This window comes from Salvia miltiorrhiza, chromosome 3 (genome assembly GCF_028751815.1).
Source record: "Salvia miltiorrhiza cultivar Shanhuang (shh) chromosome 3, IMPLAD_Smil_shh, whole genome shotgun sequence".
NCBI lineage: Eukaryota > Viridiplantae > Streptophyta > Magnoliopsida > Lamiales > Lamiaceae > Salvia > Salvia miltiorrhiza.
Window position 1 is genome coordinate 2,625,409 of NC_080389.1, and position 18,768 is coordinate 2,644,176.

Here is an 18,768-nt window from a genome sequence, read left to right on the forward strand (position 1 = left end):
TAACTTGTTTGCTGCCTTTGTTGAATGTTGCAGCCGCAACTTTTGAAGAAAAAACATGATGGTGGAAAGTAGCCACCCTTTTTTGACTAACAAATTTATAGATTCAATGAAATAATTCCATCTATTTTCGCAATAAGGAGTTTAATTGAAATAAGCAGAATGTCACAACGCTTATATCTCCTCAATTATTATCAGAAACATTATGTGGCTACCATTCTTCTACCTTCAGCTCTCACATTATTGCCAACTGGTAAGATAAGATATGTCGGTTGGCTCTACAGTTTACTAGTCGTTGAAGTCGCCTAAATTAAGATTCTATCAAATTCTTGTCCAAAATTCTCATATTTACACTCTGTTTCCCTTCGACTGATATCGATCATGGCGGCCTACGCAGCCTTGGTTTCTCTAATGCATATCATAGACGACCTCGAGAGCCATCATTCCCCTCCGATTTCTCTCAACAAACACCAAGTTCAATCCCTCACTGAAATTATCACGTTCTTGCAGGAGTTTCTCGAAGCTTATGACTCTCCTGTTTCCGACGAAGCAGATCCCTTTGACATGCGTATTGCAGATGCAGCTTATGCAGCTGAAGATGCCATCGAATCTCATATCGTGGCCAAGATTCAGCTGAGCAGATCCAGAGAAACCATTTACAGCCGCTTCCTCAGGTGCTTTCGAGCTGAGGAAGATATGAACTTGTTTCAAGATGTGCAAAATGTGATACAAGAAATGGATCAGATCAAGAGTTTGGCGATGCAGAGGAATACAGAGAAGGTGGTGCTCCATGATACGGGGCGTAGCTTCGCCTCTGCTTCTTCTTCCACTGGGAAGAACAGTAGTGGCGTGGTGGTGTGGTCCGAGGGTGTCGTGAATGGAATCTTGGAAAGGCTCGTTTCAGACCAACGCGAGCGCCAATGCATCCCGATCACAGGAATGGGAGGGATAGGTAAGACCACTCTTGCCAAAACTGTTTATTCGAAGAAAATTATTGAGCAGCGTTTCGACGTTTGTGCTTGGGCTACTATTTCTCAACAATACAACACAAGGGAAATTCTTTGTGAACTTGTTTCTCAAGCCACTAAAAAAAGGAAGGAACAACTGAGTGAAAAGAGTGAAGATGAACTAGGATTAGAGCTCCACCAGTATTTGTCAGGTAGAAGGTTTCTAATTGTGATGGATGATATATGGAGTATCGAAGCATGGGATAGGATACAACGTTTCTTTCCCGAAAATGAGAATTATAGTCGGATATTAGTGACGACTAGGCTTTCCCACTTAAGTTCCCAGTTGAACAACAACTATAGCCTTCAAATGGAATTTTTAGATGAGGTTAGAAGCTGGGAACTGTTCTCAAAAACTGTGTTTGGGGTTGGAAATTGCCCTCATGAGTTAGAGAAAATTGGAAAGAAAATAGTAGAGAATTGCAGAGGACTTCCTTTATCAATTGTTGTAGTGGGGGGTATTTTGAGAAATAGGGAACACACTCTAGGAGTTTGGGAATCAATTAGGAAGAACTTAGCTTCAGAAGTGAATTTGGAGAATGATAAGAATTGCATGAAACTGTTGAAAATGAGCTATAATCATTTGCCAGTTTATTTAAAGCCATGTTTTTTGTATATGGGAGTGTTTGAGGAGGATGATTCGGTTAGAGTCTCAAGACTCGTGAAGCTATGGGTTTCTGAAGGATTTTTAAAACCCATGAATGACAAAAGTTTGGAAACTATTGCCATAGAGTTCTTAAAGGACTTGATTGATAGAAATCTCATTCTAGTTGGTGAAGTGGGGTCTACAGGAAACATAAAATTTGTCAAAATTCATGATTTGTTGAGGGATTTATGCTTGAACCAGAGCAAGAAAGATGGGTTCTATCATGTCACAGGGCAATCTAGTCCTCGAGGCATAAGTAGCCAACGCCGCGTTGTTATACCCAGGAACACGCCAAAGAATAAAGTCCTTGACGACTTGCAGTCTACGCCACGTGGTCGTTCCATTATCAGTGAATATGTGAATGTCCCGCGTATTAAGAATTCCGGGTTGCTTAGAACATTACATGCATACAAGTTTCGTTATTTTGAAGATGAACGCCACGTGATCAAGTCCCTTGCGTCTCAGTATGTTAACTTGCGCCACCTTGCTGTTGATGTTGGTAGCATGTCCTCAATCTTTACCTCGTTTACTCGCCTCTGGAATCTGCACATATTGATTGTTTCTTGTTTTGAGGAGTTCACTGCACCGGCTGAGATTTGGAGAATGCCACAACTTAGGCATATTGAAATGACTAGAGGAAGATTTTATCTTCCAGAACCTTCGAGTGATGATGTCGTCGTCATGGAGAATCTACTGGTGCTTGAGGGAATAGCAAATTTCAAGTGCAGTGAAGAGGTGGTTAAAAGAATTCCCAATATCAAAAAATTGAGGATAGAGTATTTTGGGAGAGGGGGAATCGAGCAAGATGATTATTATTGTATGAACAATGTCAAACGTTTGTGTAAATTGGAATCCCTCAACGTAAATTGTTGGTTTGATTTTAGAGCTGCTCCGTATGCGCTCACATTCCCCCAAAGCCTCAAGAAGTTGACTCTTGGGATGAATGGTGGCTTTGAATGGGAAAAAATATTGGAAAAGATAGGTTCAATGCCCCTTCTTGAGAAGTTCAAGTTGCGTTTCGGGTGCTTTGGAACAGGCAAGTGGGAAATGGTTGAAGGCCAATTCCCTTCCCTCAAATACTTGGAATTGCATTGGTGTCCCAGTTTGAAGCGTTGGACTGCGGAATCGAACTCCATCTTTCCACGCCTTGAGAAGCTTCATCTTTCTGATATGCGGCAGTTGAAGGAGATCCCGACTCAAATTGGAGACATACAGACGCTGCAAAAGATAAGTATGAAAGATTGTGGCGAATCTGCTGTGATGTGCGCAAAGGAGATCGTAGAGGAACAAGTAGAATTACAAGGGGAAGATCTTCCGTTTCATGTTCAAGTTTGGGTTCAGCGTAAGAACGAAGCACTAGTGCAGAGCTTGGCAGGTCCCAACTTTGAAGTCTATGCATTACAGTATTAGCTAGCTAGGTTTTACCACCATTAATTATCTCTCTTGTTTTTGTGTATTTGCTTATTTTTCTTTAATCCTCTTCCCTCTCACCTCTTATCATCTCCCAACAGAGAGAGAAAGAGAGAGAGATGGTTCTCAATAAGCTTATTTGCTTATTTGCTTATTTTTCTTGAAGGGGCAATGTATTTATCTTTCCCAACATGTCATCTAACGCCAACTCGTCGTTCATCTCGAATATCAACTTCTTAAGAGAGTGTGGGAAGGTAATCTTATGCAGAGAAGCAAAATATATAATAAAACAAAGCTAACAAACACTACAAGAATACTTCACATTACTATAATGTGCAGCGACTAACTAGTGTCGCCCGAGAAGGAGGCTGTGTCTCCAAAATTAAGAAGAGAGAGAGAGATTGAGAGAGAAATGATACGGTTGGGCTCACTTTTCTCATTCTTTAGACTTGGGCCTTTTCTTTTATGGTTTTTATTGGGCTTTAGCCCACTAAGGCAAGGCTGCTATTTTATTCCTCATCCCTTGTGATTGTGAAAAATTGTAAAGAGGTGTTTGATTTAAATGATAGTATATGATTGATAAAATAATTCAATTTAATTGAATAATTGGTTGTATATTTTGACCGATGATGAATAGCTTTTGCTATATAGTAATTGGTTAGTTCTATACAATAAGTGAATTTTTGGTAGAAAGTATTCAATATCACTTAAGATCCACTGTACCAAATTTTATGTCCCATGACTCCCAATCTTTTTTATTTTTTATTTATTTTCTTTCATCATTTTTTTCTACAATTATTATTAATTAGTGTTTATTCCACTCGATTAAGGTAGATAATTATTTTTTATCATTTAATTTAATTTTTATTAGTTAAAACATTGGATCTCATCTATTCAACATAAAAACATGCTTCGCTTGAAAAAAAAATCAAGATGCATAAAACTAACCATTCACATTAGATGTCAAATACAATAAGGGAAGAAGTAGTATTGATTATCATAATATATGTTTCATTTTCAAATAAATTTCTACTTCGATGAATCAATACATGCATTCGTGCAAGCGCCATTTTTTTATTCTTCAATGTAATTTGAAGAAGCGGTTTTACTTGACAAAAAAAAATGCTTACAATACTCAACTCTGATAAACTCTGCAAGTGTGAGTTTAAACTTGCGATAATATTAAAATAAATTGAATATATTAATTTATTTATAATTGTGTTTGTTTATAGTTTATATATTTGGGCCTTAAATGGGTTTGAAACATCTTATTTGGGCTTTCCTTATCAAAAAGGGAATCCCTAGCTGATTTCATCATCATCCGTATCAATCCAATCCTCCAATCCTCATAAGTCATAACAATATAGAGAACTTTGAACTCAAAATTGATTGATGTAGTTTGAAGACCATGATATAGGTTACTCCTATTTTCAATTATTATTGTCGAATGTATGTTTCTCCGTTCCAAAAAAAAATCTTATTCAATTATTTTGTTACCGAATGTCCTAAGCTAAAATTGAAAAGGTGATCAGACAAATACAGAACATGAGCTTCAAGAGCCTTTATAAATTTTGAGTTCAAAAAATTGACAAACATGGATTTCATACCTCAATATCACACGAATTGTTGTCATTTTTCCCCATGAATTGATTGCATATATGTGTTTGTATCCCAATTTTGAGTATTTATGAAGTTTTGATTGCTTGGTATAGTTTTTGAGTTTTTTCAGGGCAAATCAAGAGTTGATTGGAGAATTGTGAGAGCATAGGATTGAAGTACGTCTCGAGAGGAATCCATGAGCGTGAACGGCGCCCGAATCGGAGCTCGGACGAGGGAGAACGGGGCCGACAAAGTCAGCCGCGCACAGAGACCGCGGCCGCGGTCACGCGTCGTGGGGAGGGTATCGCCCGCGGTCACCACCCGCGGCCGCGGGGTGGGACCGCGGGCTAAGTGCTCAAGTCCAGGGATGTACCGCGGTCACCACCCGCGGCCGCGGGCTGGGACCGCGGGTCCCCCCCACGGTCACCACCCGCGGCCGCGGGGCGGGACCGCGGGTCCCCTGAGTTTTGCCCACGTTTGAGCACCACGTGCGCGGGCCATGACCGCGGGAAAAGAGCGGAGTCGCGTTTTTCAGCCCTTAAACCCCATTTTCCCCCTTTTTCTCTCATTATTCTTCCTCTCCATCACTCATCTTCCCCAACACTCCACACACAAAAACCCTAGCCTCCTTTAACACACCCATCTACCATTGAAGACCATTGAAGAGAAGAGAAGGAAGAAGAAGCTCATAAATAGGATTTGTCATTTCTTACTCTCTCTTTCATTATGTACACCTTTAACTTTGATTTATTGTGTTTGAACATGTTAGGCTAAATTTCTCTTTGATTTGGGGATTAGGCTAGATGATTATTGTAATGGATTGATTATTTATGCTCAATATAAATCTTGTTTGTTCATTTGCACATTATCTTTTCAAACCCTTGATTTATTTCTTGTATAGATTGTTGGCCACATTCTATGCATTTCTAATTTGCACTTTGAATCGGGAGAGGATAATTGCAATAGATAAGGTGTTTGAAACATATCAATTCGATAACCGGGAGGTTGAGAGTTGGGTGAGAGTATGTCGATCTTTGTGTGCTTTTGGGAGTTATAGGTTAGAAGTTGACCGGGGACGGCAACTATGACCCGTAATCTACCGTTTTAGTCGTCCGGGAGGGGGCTAAAACCAGTTGGGAGATCACTCTAGATAATTAGGTTCGTCAAGATTAGTATTGAGTTATAATTGAAGTCCTTTTCTTAATCATCGATGCCTAGTCCCTAAATCGCCTTAATCATCTTATTTATCCACTTTGCTTATTTGATTTTTATTTGTCTTTGCACTTGTTAAGTATTTAGTTAGATAATCAAACCAATCACTCAATCGTTTAGTCTAAATAGTCGAGTAAAATGAATTAGGATAATCACTAGATTGAACTACTAATCCTTGTGGGATACGACCTTGCTTCCATATATTACAACTACCCGTATACTTGCGGCGTGGTGAAAATAATAGCGAACAAAAATCCTCAATATTAACTTGAGAATAAAATAGATAAATTTTAAAAGTTGGAATAGACATAAGAAAGTAAAATGAAAGGCATGAGATAGAATGTGATATTAACCCAATTGCAATAATATAAAAATATGTTATTGTGCAAGAAATTATTATTGATTTTCTTTGAAAACAAAAAAAAAATTAACTTATAAATTAATTGCGCTGGACCTATAAAATAGTTGTACTGAATTCTATACTTAATAAGTACCTTGAATTACTTATAAAAAATCCTGTACAATTAATTTATAATTTCAGTGTAACTAATTTATAGATCGAGTGAAAGAATTCTCAGTGTCTAACAATAAGAATTCTCCACTAAAAATACTATCTTTCATAGAATACCGTGACGATCTCGTCACTCATTCAGTAAGACAAGAAATTTTATCCATCCGCGTTCAAGCTGTTGTCTTGAAGTTGAATCTCAAACATTATCCAAACTGTTAAGTTTATTCATTAGATAGTTAGTTACTACTGCTGAGTCAGCTCTAGGTAGTAAGTTGAATAGTCAAATTAGTTAGCTACTACTAGAAGCTTCTTTCTCCTTGTATATAAGCAATTCATCCGCTGCTTTTGTAATTCAGTTTTTGAAATCAATGAAATCACAATCTCTAAATCCTACTGCTCATTCTTCTTCTTCTTCTTCTATGTCTACTGCTGCTTCACTCTACATCTAACATGGTATCACGAGCCATTCAATATCTCTGCAACTCCTCTCAAATTCAGTAGTTGCTCCGATCAGATCTAAACTCAGCAGCTGCTCCGATCAGATCCTGTGTTTTTCTCTGATTTTCCTTCCGCTGCTCTACTCTTCTCATGGCAACACCAGCATCAACCACCACATTAGGGATGTCAATGGGTGGGTTTTACCCGGACCAGAACCATTAAAATTGTTACGGTTCCGGAACCAGAACCGACCCATTGCTTAATGGATCCACACCGGACCAGACCATTAAGTGAAAAATTAAATGGTGCGGGTAGGTTAATTACCCATGGGTATTATAAGACCCATAGATCCAATAATACCCATTACCAAACTTAAAAATGCCCAAAAAATACCAAAAAAGCCCATGGTCTCGAATAATACCCATTACCAAACTTAAAAATGCCCAAAAAAGACCAAAAAAGCCCATGGTCTCGATACACCAAGTCCCAATCCCACCTCAGCCCGCCACCCCCCACCCCCCACCCCCCCCAACCCCCCCCCCCCTCAAAAAAAAATTTTTTTTAATTTTTTTTAAAAATTTTTCCTCCTCAAATCTCACACCAGCCCCGCCACCCCCACCAACCCCCAACCCCCCCACCCCCCAGAATTTTTTTTTTTTTAATTTTTTTTAAAATTTTTCCTCCCCAATCCCACCCCAGCCCCGCCACCCCCACCCCCACCCCCCCCCCAACCCCCCCTCCCCAAAAAATTTTTTTTTTTTTTAATTTTTTTTAAAATTTTTCCTCCTCAAATCTCACACCAGCCCCGCCACCCCCACCTACCCCCCCCACCCCCCCAAAAAAAAAATTTATTTCCCTCACTTTCCATCTATCATCAAGCTCGATCATTCGAACTACTCATTCTGGAGAGCGCAAGCTCTTGCAGCTATTCACGCTCACGGCTATGGTGAATTTATTTCCTCCACGACGGTTGTACCAACAGTTTTCGATCCTGCTACATCCACAACTCCAAATTCGGCGCATGGCATCTGGTTGCGCCGTGACCAATTCCTCCTTAGTTGGCTACTATCCTCTGTAAGTGAGTCAATGCTCGGGCACGTCGTTCGCTGCTCAACCTCTTGCGATCTTTGGATCGTCCTGGAACGCCTATTATTGTCTCAATCGAAAGCTAGAACGATGCAATTACGCCTATTGCTTCAATCTACGAAGAAGGGATCTATGTCTGTGGAGGAATATTTCCTCAAAATGAGAGGCTTCGCCGATCAATTAACTGTTGTAGGCCAGGTTATTTCTGATGACGAACTGGTAAACTACTTGATCTCTGGCTTCGGTCCTGAATATGAAGCACTCGTGGTTAATATGATGCATCGTGTTGATTCTCCTAATCTCCAAGAAATTCAGTATGCTTTTCAAGCATACGAACTTCGTCTGCAACAACAAAACTCTACTGCTCTTTTTGAACCAGCTGCTCACATCGCCTACCATGGTCAAGCACAAGGCCGAGGATTCAATCAGCCTAATCGAGCTCCAATTGCTTCCAGTCGTGGAACCTTTTATCATAATCGTGGTGGAGGTTCATCCAAAGGAATTATCTGTCAATTGTGTGGCAGACCCGGGCACGTTGCTATCAAATGTTTTAAAAGATTTGATATTAATTTCACTGATAATTTTGTTGTTACTCCTCAGACCTCAGGCCTATCTCTCATATGCAAATGATCAAGAAGCACTAGCTACATAAACATTCTCCTCGGATAACAATGCTCATGATCAGAATTGGTATGTGGACAGTGGAGCTACCACACACATCACAAATAGTATGCAAAACCTTGTTGTGAGCAGTGATTACAATGGGCATGACAAACTTGTTGTTGGCAATGGTAACTCTCTCACCATAACCTCTGTTGGTGTTCGCTATTATTTTCGCTACGCCGCAAGTGCACGGTGTAGTTGCAATATAGGGAAGCAAGGTCGTATTCCACAAGGATTAGTAGTCAAATTCTAGTGATTACCTTAAGTCATTATGCTAGGGCTATTTAGACTAAACAAGGAGGTGAATGGTTTGATTAACTAACAAATTCAAAGACAAAATAAGAACAATCAAACAAAGTGGATTAATTAAGTGATGAAGGTGGTTTAGGGATTAGGCATCGATGGATTAGCAATGGACTTCAAATTAGCTCAATATTAGTCTTGATATTCCTATTTATCTAGAGTGATCTCCCCACTAGTTCTAGCCCCCTCCCGGACGACTAAAACGGTAGATTACGGGTCATAGTTGCCGTCCCCGGTCAACTTCTAACCTATAACTCCCAAGAGCACAAATGATCGGTATACTCTCACCCAACTCTCAACCTCCCGGTTTATTGAGTCAATATGTTTCAAGCTCCTAATCTATTGTGATTATCCTCTCCCGATTCAAATCACAAATTAGAAATGCAGAGAAAGTGGCCAACAATCTATACAAGAATTAAAGCTAGGGCTTGAAAAGATAATAACAAGGAAATAATCAAGACATATATTAAGCATAATAATCAATCCCTTACATAATCTACTAGCCTAACCCCCAAACCAATGGGGGATTTTAGCCTACCATGTTCACAAACAACATACTTAAATCAAAGAAATACATATATGAAAGAGAGAGTAATGAGTGACAAATCCTATTAATGGCCTTTCTTGAATCTTCTCTCTTCTTCAATGCTTCTTCAAAAGGTAGGTGTGAGCATTAATGGAGGTTAGGGTTTGTGTGGAGGATTGGGGAAGATGGAAAAATGGGTGTGTGTAATGAATGATGTGAGAAAAGAGGGGAAAAATGGAGTTTTGGGCTAAAAATCACGTCTGGGCCCACCAAAAGGCGGATCCCCGCCTCTTCCCCGCGGTCACGGCATGAACCGCGGTTGAAAACGCGGCTGGAAGCAGGGGAGGCCGCGGTCATGGGCCGCGGCCGCGGCTCGGATCGCGGGTGACTGTCAAAAACGTTCTGGACTGCTCTGGAGCAGAGGCCCGCGGTCGGGCCCGTGGCCGCGGCCCGGACCGCGGGTTACTGGGCAATTTTGGAGCAGAGGCCCGCGGTCGGGCCCGTGGCCGCGGCCCGGACCGCGGGTGCCTGGGCTTTATGCGCAGTCCGCTTGTTCGGCTCCGTTCTCCCTCGTCCGGACTCGGATTTGGTCGCCGTTTGCGCTCACGAATTCCTATCGAGACGTACTTCGATCTCATGTCTTCAAAATCCTCCAATTAATCCTTGATTATCCCTGAAATCACTCCAAAACTACACCAAGGAATCAAAACTCAACAAAACTCAAAATTGGGATACAAACACATATTAGCAATCAATTCATGGGGGAAAATGACAACAATTCATGTGATATTGAGGTACGAAAATCATGTTTGTCAGTTGGTTCCAATACTTTACCTTACTTTCATTCTTCAGGCACTCCTCTCTTACTTCATAATATCCTTTATGTGCCTAACATTACTAAAAATCTGCTCAGCATATCTCAATTCACCAAAGACAATCAAGTCACTATAGAATTTAACCAATCTTCATGTTTTGTCAAGGACAACAAAACCCAATAGATTCTACTGAAGGGAACCCTATCTAAGGGATTGTACCAGCTTGATTTGTCTTCCCTCTATTCCAAGATCACACCATCTGCCTCCACTCAAGCTCCAATTGCTGCCTATTCCAAGACCACACCATGTGCCTCCACTCAAGATCCAATTGCTGCTTTTCTTTCATCTATCCAGTCTGTATGTAATAAAGAGACTAGCTAAAGTTTGTACTCAGCTTCATATTCCTTTTAAATCCAATCTACTAAATTTCTGTGCTGCTTGCAAGATGGGAAAAATGTATCAAACTGCTCATATCACTCAACCTATCAAAACTAAGTATCCTTTTGAACTAATACACTCTGATCTATGGGGGCCAGCCCATGTTCCTTCCACAGCTGGGTATACATACTACATCATATTTGTAGATGACTTCACTAGATTCACTTGGATATATCCCCTATCCCTTAAATCTCAAACCACCCAAACTGTCAAGAACTTCATCACTCTTATCCAAACACAATTTGCTGTCACTATAAAAGCTTTCCAATCTGATTGGGGGGGGGGGGGGGAGAATTTAGGCCTCTTGTCACTCATCTCACTTCCTTAGGAATACACTTTCAACATCCCTGCCCATATATCCACGCTCAAAATGGAAAAGTAGAAAGAAAGCATCAACATATTGTTGGCACATGCCTTACCCTTTTAGCTCGGTCCACTCTGCCTTTTACCTTTTGGTGGGATGCTTTTCAAGCTGCTACTTTCCTCATCAATAGGTTACCCACTCCCAGCCTTAACTTCTCCTCTCCCTTCCAAGCTTTATATCATAGAAATCCAGATTATGCCATGCTTAAAGTTTTTGGTTGTGCCTGGTACCCATATCTTAAGCCATATATTCAACATAAGCTTCAATATAGATCCACTAAGTGCATTTTCTTATGGTACAGTGACTGTCACAAAGGTTACAAATGCCTTAGTCCCACCAACAAACTCTATTATGCTGACACTGTACACTTCAATGAGGATGAATTTTCTTACCTCAATCTCTTTCCTGCTTCAGCCACACCCTCCCGTACACCTATATCTCATCAACCACTTCCTATTCTGCCATTTCCATAACCTGCAATCTCTGATGCTCTAGGCCCCTCATCCTCATCCAATAACTCTAATCATCCATCTCTATCACCACAGTCTTCAGCCTCTTCATCCACCTCTTCCTCCTCTTCATCATCTTCACTAACTCCTCCATCTCTCATCCAAAATCAACACTCACCCTCACCACCTCCTCCACCTCTAAATCAAAATAAACATTCCATAATCACCAGAGCCAAGAACAATGTTTTCAAACCTAAAAGTTGCTCACCAAGGTTTTGAGCATGAAGTACTAATTGCTATTGTTGATTCCAACAATGAGGCCTTGGCTGTCATGAGCAACAAGTCCCTGCCTTCACTTCCTACATCAGATGCAGAGGCCTTGTCTAATAAGGACTGGTTTGAAGCCATGAACAAAGAAATTGAGGCTCTGAATGTTAAATGCACATGGGTTCTTATTCCACCCTCCTCTGATTATAAGGTGATCAACAATAAATGGGTTTTCAGGGTTAAAACACTGGCTAATGGTGATCTAGACAAGCTCAAAGCACGACTTGTGGCTCGAGGGTTCGAGCAATTTGCTGGGGTCGATTTTTTGGAGGTTTTCAATCCAATTGTTAAAGCCTCCACAATCAGATTGGTTTTTGCTCTGGCTGCTTCTAAAAACTGGTCCATTCAACAAATAGACATTAACAATACCTTTCTCAACGGTGATTTGGATGATATTATTTACATGATGCAGCCTAAGGGGTTTGTATGATAAACTCCGTTCTTGCTTATCTGACCTTGGATTCCAACGTTTTGCATCAGATTTCTCGCTCTTTCATCGCTGCTCCAATGGTCTCCTTACTATCATTCTCATTTATGTTGATGACATATTAATAACGGGTGATAGTTCAGCTGAGGTTCTCACAATGATTGATATTCTCCATGAAAAGTTTGCTCTTACAAGTCTTGGAGAGGTAAACTACTTTATTGGATTTGAAGTAACAAAGTCTAACTCTTCATTTGTTGTTTCACAGTCCAAATATTTCAAGGAACTTCTTCTCAAAACAAATATGAGCGAGTGCCATCCTTGCTCCACGCCAATGACTCCAGCCACCAAACTTACTAAGACAGGAAGTCCACCTTTTGCCGATCCAACTATACCGCAGCACAATTGGGGCATTGCAATATCTAACTCACTCATGCCCAGATATTGCGTTTTGTGTCAACAAACTTAGTCAGTATCTTTACACTCCTACTGTCCAACATTGGGGAGCATGCAAACGGTTATTGCGCTATCTCAAAGGAACTCCTGATCTGGCACTTCACTTTACTCCATCCACCTCCAACCATCTTGTTGGCTTCCCCGACGCTGATTATGCTGGTTGTTTGGATGACCGAAGATCCACTGGCGTCCATTGTGTGTATTATGTCGATAATCTTGTTACTTGGAGCTCAAAAAAGCAACATGTCGTCTCCCGAAGCAGTACGAAGTCAGAATACAGATCATTAGCCAATGCTGCTTCAGAAATTACTTGGCTTCATGCTCTTTGTCAAGAGCTTGGTCTTCTAGTTTCACCACCACACAAGTTATGGTGCTACAATTCAAGTGCAGTAGCTCTATCATCTAATCCTGTGTTTCACGCCCGAACGAAACATGTTGAGATAGATGTGTATTTTGTTCGAGAAAAGGTGCAAGCTCACTTTCTGGATGTTGGTCATGTCCCTGCAAATGATCAAATCGCAGTCATTTTTACAAAGCCCCTTGCTGAGCCAAGGTTCTGCTTCTTAAGGGATAAACTTCTACTTCATGCTCGTGACAATGGTTGAGGGAGAACCTTTTTTTGGTGTATGTTAAGTTAATTATTCATTAGTTAGTTAGTTACTACTACTGAGTCAGCTCTAGGTAGTTAGTTGAATAGTCAAATTAGTTAGCTACTACTAGAAGCTTCTTTCTCCTTGTATATAAGCATTGATCCGCTGCTTTTGTAATTCAGTTTTTAAAATCAATGAAATCACAATCTCTAAATCCTACTGCTCATTCTTCTTCTTCTATGTCTACTGCTGCTTCACTCTACATCTAATGAGATTATCGAATATTTCTTTTTTGGAGAATATCTTTCAGATTGTGGATCGACAGAGCCAACGATCATACTTGCAAACAAGCTGAGGGAACTTGCAGAGACTGAAGTCAACCGTTTGAGATGTGGTGGATTACATCAAGGGAAACGACCCAATTAGCATGCAGCGTAACTGATTCATCATCAAGATCAGCAATCATGAGGACTGAGGTTTTCAAATATTTCCGAGTTAGAAAGGCTTTGATGACTCAAGCAAGATCAGCAATCACAACCAGCAAAGATGACGACGTGGTTGGATTTAAAGAAGATGTAAAAGTGATCAAGGATCGGCTTTCAAAGGGATCATCCAGACTACAAGTCCTCTCAATTGTTGGAACATGAGGCATTGGTAAGACCACGCTTGCTAAAATTGTTTATGATGATGCATCAGTTATGGAACATTTTATTAAGTGTTCTTGGGTCACAATATCACAAGATCATAGTGTAGAACGTATTGCTCAAAATCTGCTAGCTTCCATGAAAGAAATTTCAGCAGTACGAGATGTTGAGAGCGACATTCCTATGGAGTGCTTAATTCGCAAACACTTAGTGCTCGTTTTTGGTTCAAGTAGATGAATGGAAAGGGAATAGAATCAAATAAAGGAGTGGAATGGTAACAATAACCATTACTTTTATTAAGTGTTTGGTTTAACAATGGAAATGAATCATTAGTAAGAGATTCTCTTTCTTTTGTTTCCCCTCTATTTTGAGGGGTAACAAGGAGAGGGGAGGTGCGTAACTTCAGATTTGGGAATAGAATGAAATATGAATAGAGACACGTTAGGGTTTGGGGGGAAAAAATTAATACTAGTAATAAATATAATCGGTCGGTTCGGTTTTCGACCGACTAAATTCAGGAAAACCGAACCGACCGAAAAAACCGATTTTTTTAAAAAAAATGGGCCGAACCGACCGACCATAGCAAAAAAACGATCGAAAACCGATCGGTTTGGCCTATTTTTGATCGGTTTTTTCGGTCGGCTCGGTTTTTGCACACCCCTCAATTTGAGTTACCCTTAAGTAAGGGTAATGGTTAACTCATCACTCAAACCAAACAACAAGTTAATTGAATCCATTTCCAACCTCTAAAAATACCCAACCAAACGTGGGCTTAGAGTTTGAGAGGTATCTTATTGTAATGGACGACATGTGGTGTAAGAAATTAAGCTTGGGATGATGTAAAGAGTTTGTTTCCTGATGTTGGTAATGGCAATAGGATCATAGTAACCACAAGGCTGCATGGCATGATGTAGCTGTTTATGTCGACTCTTCTAGTTCCATTCATACTATGAGTCTGTTGGACACACATCATAGTTGGAATTTGCTAAAGCAAAAGGTGTTAGCCGGTAAAGACTTTCCTATTGAACTTAGAAGACATTGGGAAGAAAATTGTGGAGGGTTGCCCCTTTCAATTGTGGTGGTGGCCGGACTTCTATCTAAGATTCATATTCGAAACTCATGGAAGCAAATTGCTGAAAATGGCGGGCAGCTAATTTGTTTGAGCTATAGCCACTTACCTAATCACTTGAAACCGTGTTTTTTATATATGGCTGATTTTTTAGAAGATTTGGAGATTCGTGTTTTTTATATATAACCACTTACCTAATCACTTACCTAATATGTTGAATTTAATTCTTAATATACTAATTCATTTTAGAGTTAATTGCCTATAAATACACGAACTATACTCAAATTTTGGTTTTTGACCAAATCTATTTTTTTGGTTAGAAAATACATAAACTTTTATATTTTTGAAATTTGACCGGAGCCGAAAGTTCGTCGGCTAATAAATTGATTGTCTGAATTCTGATGGGCAATCCGAAGGTACCGTTGGAAAGTTCTTAATATTATCTTTCTAATGATACTTATATTGTTGGATTTTGACAATCGGAAGTAGTAAAAAAATGGCATGAATGTCGAGGTCACAAAACTCTATATTTTTTCTTTTTTCGACCACTTCTGGTTGTCAAAACCAAACAATATAAGTATCATTACGTCAATAGCTTTCCAATTGTACCTTCAGATTGGCTATCAGAATTCAGACAATCAAGTTATTGGCCAACGAACTTTTCGGGTCATGTCAAATTCCAAAAAATTAAAAATTTATGTATTTTTTAACCAAAAAGATAGATTTGATTAAAAACCAATATTTGGGTATAGTTTGTGTAATTATAGGCAATTAACCCTTCCTTTTATTGTTGAAGGGCCTGCGTGTGACAGCGACGCAGAGTGTGCCTCGTATAATTGCTTCGCAACACAACAGTTTGATATTAATATTGGGGATTGCGCCTGCCTCATACAATTAGATTCAGAAAAAGGTGATGTACGATGCACAAACAAATGCGAGGTCCAATGTTAGAGCATCCGCATTGGGACCTCCTTGATAGCCTCCTTGATAGCCTACTTGATAGTGTTTGTGTTATTGAGTAGGTAGTGCTGCATTGGGGTTCCTTGATAGCCTACTTGATAATATTAGTTTTGATTTTATGTTTTTCATTTAAATTTAATTGCTCAAATTTAAATAACACAATTTATTAAAAATTTAAATTGCATTAATTATAAAATCCTAAATATTACATAAAACTTTAATAAAATAAAAACAATTCCTAAAAATTAACTACTCTGGCCCTAGAGGTCCGAAACGTGCCCAAAGGTGCTCAGTCAAATCATATCGGAGCTGAGCATGTAGTTGTCTATCTCGGAGAAGACTATCCCTTCGCACATATTCCTCGAAGGCCACCGGCGTTTGTCCAGCACTCTCCGTCGAACCACTGCTAGACGCCCCGTCATCATCTCTCCAGTTGGCAGCCGCTTCACCTTCGTGCTCCACAATCATGTTGTGGAGAATGATGCAACACAACATGATGTCCTTCAAGTGCTCTACGTACCAATTGCGCGCCGGACTTCGAATGATTCCCCACCGAGCTTGAAGGACTCCGAAGGCGCGTTCCACATCCTTCCGTGCCGATTCTTGCATCTTCTTGAACCTTGCCTCCTTCGGATTGGTTGCCATTGATGGACTCTTCACGAAGCAACGCCACTCCGGATATATGCCGTCACACAAATAGTAGCCCATCCGGTATTCGCGCTGGTTGGCATGAAAGACCACCGGCGCCGCAGTTCCTCCTAACACGTCGGAGAAGAGAGGAGACTGATTCAGCACATTGATGTCGTTGTTTGAACCAGCGACGCCGAAGAAGGCGTGCCAAATCCACAAATCGAATGAGGCAACGGCCTCCAATATCAAGGTGGGCTCTCCCTGATCCCCGCGTGTGTATGCGCCGTGCCACGCCTTTGGGCAGTTCTTCCACGCCCAATGCATGCAGTCTAAGCTCCCAAGCATCCCGGGAAAACCATGTCTCGCCTCGTGCATTCGGAGTAGGCGTTGCACGTCTGTTGCCGTTGGACGGCGCAGGTAATGGGCTCCAAAAGCCCGTATGACCGCCTTGCAGAACTTCTTTAGGCATAGACGACCGGTTGAGTCCGCCACTTTGAGATACTCATCGAACACATCCGCACTAACCCCGGTGGCTAATTGGCGGATAGCCGACGTGCATTTCTGCAAAGGAGAAAGAGAATCTCGACCGAGTGCATCAGTGCTCATATGAAAGTAAATATCTTCACCTTGAACAGCATCGACGATGCGCAAGAAGAGCTCCTTCTGCATGCGAAATCGACGCCGGAAAAAAGTAGGGCCATACGTTGGATTGTCGACGAAGTAGTCTTGCATAAGACGTACATGGGCCTCTTCACGATCACGGTGGACGTATGATCGGGGACGTTTCGCACGCGCCGGCTCCGGCGCCGGTTGGGGGTAGTATGATTGAAGCACTTGTTTCTGCAACTCAACCAACTCCATGAACTTTTCAGCGACTTCGTCGGAATCGGGCGATGAATCATGTTCAGGTGACGACATTTTTGGAAGAAAAATTGTAGGAGGAAGAAGGAATGAGTTGTGATGAATGAAAGTGAGTTGTGATGAATGAATTGTAGGTGAATGAGTTGTAGGGAGAAGTATTATTTATAGAGAGAAAAGAAGATTAAAAAAAAAAAAAAAAGGAAAATGGAAGAATGCCGTTGAAAGAGCCGTTGGAAAGCAAAAAAAAAAAAAAAAGAAAAAATGAAGAAACGGTCGAAAATCGGAAATAGGAAAATATTTTTTTTTTTTAATTATGGCGCGTGCATAGCACGCGCCTACTCGAGGCTCCTCGATAACTCGGGTACTCCTCGAGGACCTCCACGCCGCATCGCCCTCCTCGAAGCCGGCCATCTCCTCGAGGACACCCTCGAGTACCCGCGATGCGGGTGCTCTTATCGAGGATATTGCATGTGTTTTGATTTGAATTAAAAAAAAAGAGGATAAAATCATCTTATAATGTTTTTCAACAATATCGAATAAGTTTAAATCTTGATGGAGACGACGCGTTACTATTTTTTTTTTTTTTTGCATTTATCTTACTTATGATGGAGATGAAGCATTGCTATGTTTTAAAAGTTTATCGAAAATCAGCTTCTTCATATTGCCCATTTCCACCACTTCAAACAAAAAAGTACAAACTTGGACTTATGAATGAACAAGTAAATTCAAAGATAGTGCTATCACTTTATTTACACATGCACCGTTTGGTCGTCACCTGAATATTGATAATAAATATATTTAGCCCCCCAAACAAAAAAGTTACAAATTATGAATTTCTTGGAATATACAAATGCATACACTTTTTCTATAATGTGATTGGTTAGTTTTGCACCATGCGTGAATTTTTCATAGACAATATTCAACACCGCTTAAAATTAATTTAGTGTAAAAATTAATTTCACGTCTCACTTCAAATTTAATAAATCTTTGAGAAACATTTAATTTTCCTTTTCACAACATTCAACATTTTACAACATTTAATATAACTTTTAATACGCCCTCCGTCCACAATTTAAAGCTCTACTTGCTCTTAAATTTTTGTCCACAAATTAAAGCCTTATTCTGTTTTTTGTATGTTTTTACTCTTTTTATTTTCCTATATTTACTACAGTTTAAAACACTTTTTTTATATTCTATATTTACTACACTTTATCATTAATGGACTCACTCACTTTAGTCAACTACCCTTATATTTCATCCACATCACCTTTTCAGCTTTCTTAGTCTCCGTGCCCGCACTAAAGTGGGGATTTAAATTGTGGACGGATGGAGTAGTTAAAAAA

The 18,768-nt window shown here is 40.2% G+C and overlaps 1 protein-coding gene across 1 annotated transcript; it reads left to right on the forward strand.

Moving 5' to 3' along the window:
• The first annotated feature begins 378 nt into the window (after positions 1-378).
• On the forward strand, positions 379-3,060 carry LOC131015776 (putative late blight resistance protein homolog R1B-16). Its single transcript, XM_057944201.1, has one exon. It carries the CDS (start codon positions 379-381, stop codon positions 3,058-3,060), a length of 2,682 nt encoding a protein of 893 aa, XP_057800184.1.
• Positions 3,061-18,768: the final 15,708 nt, after the last annotated feature.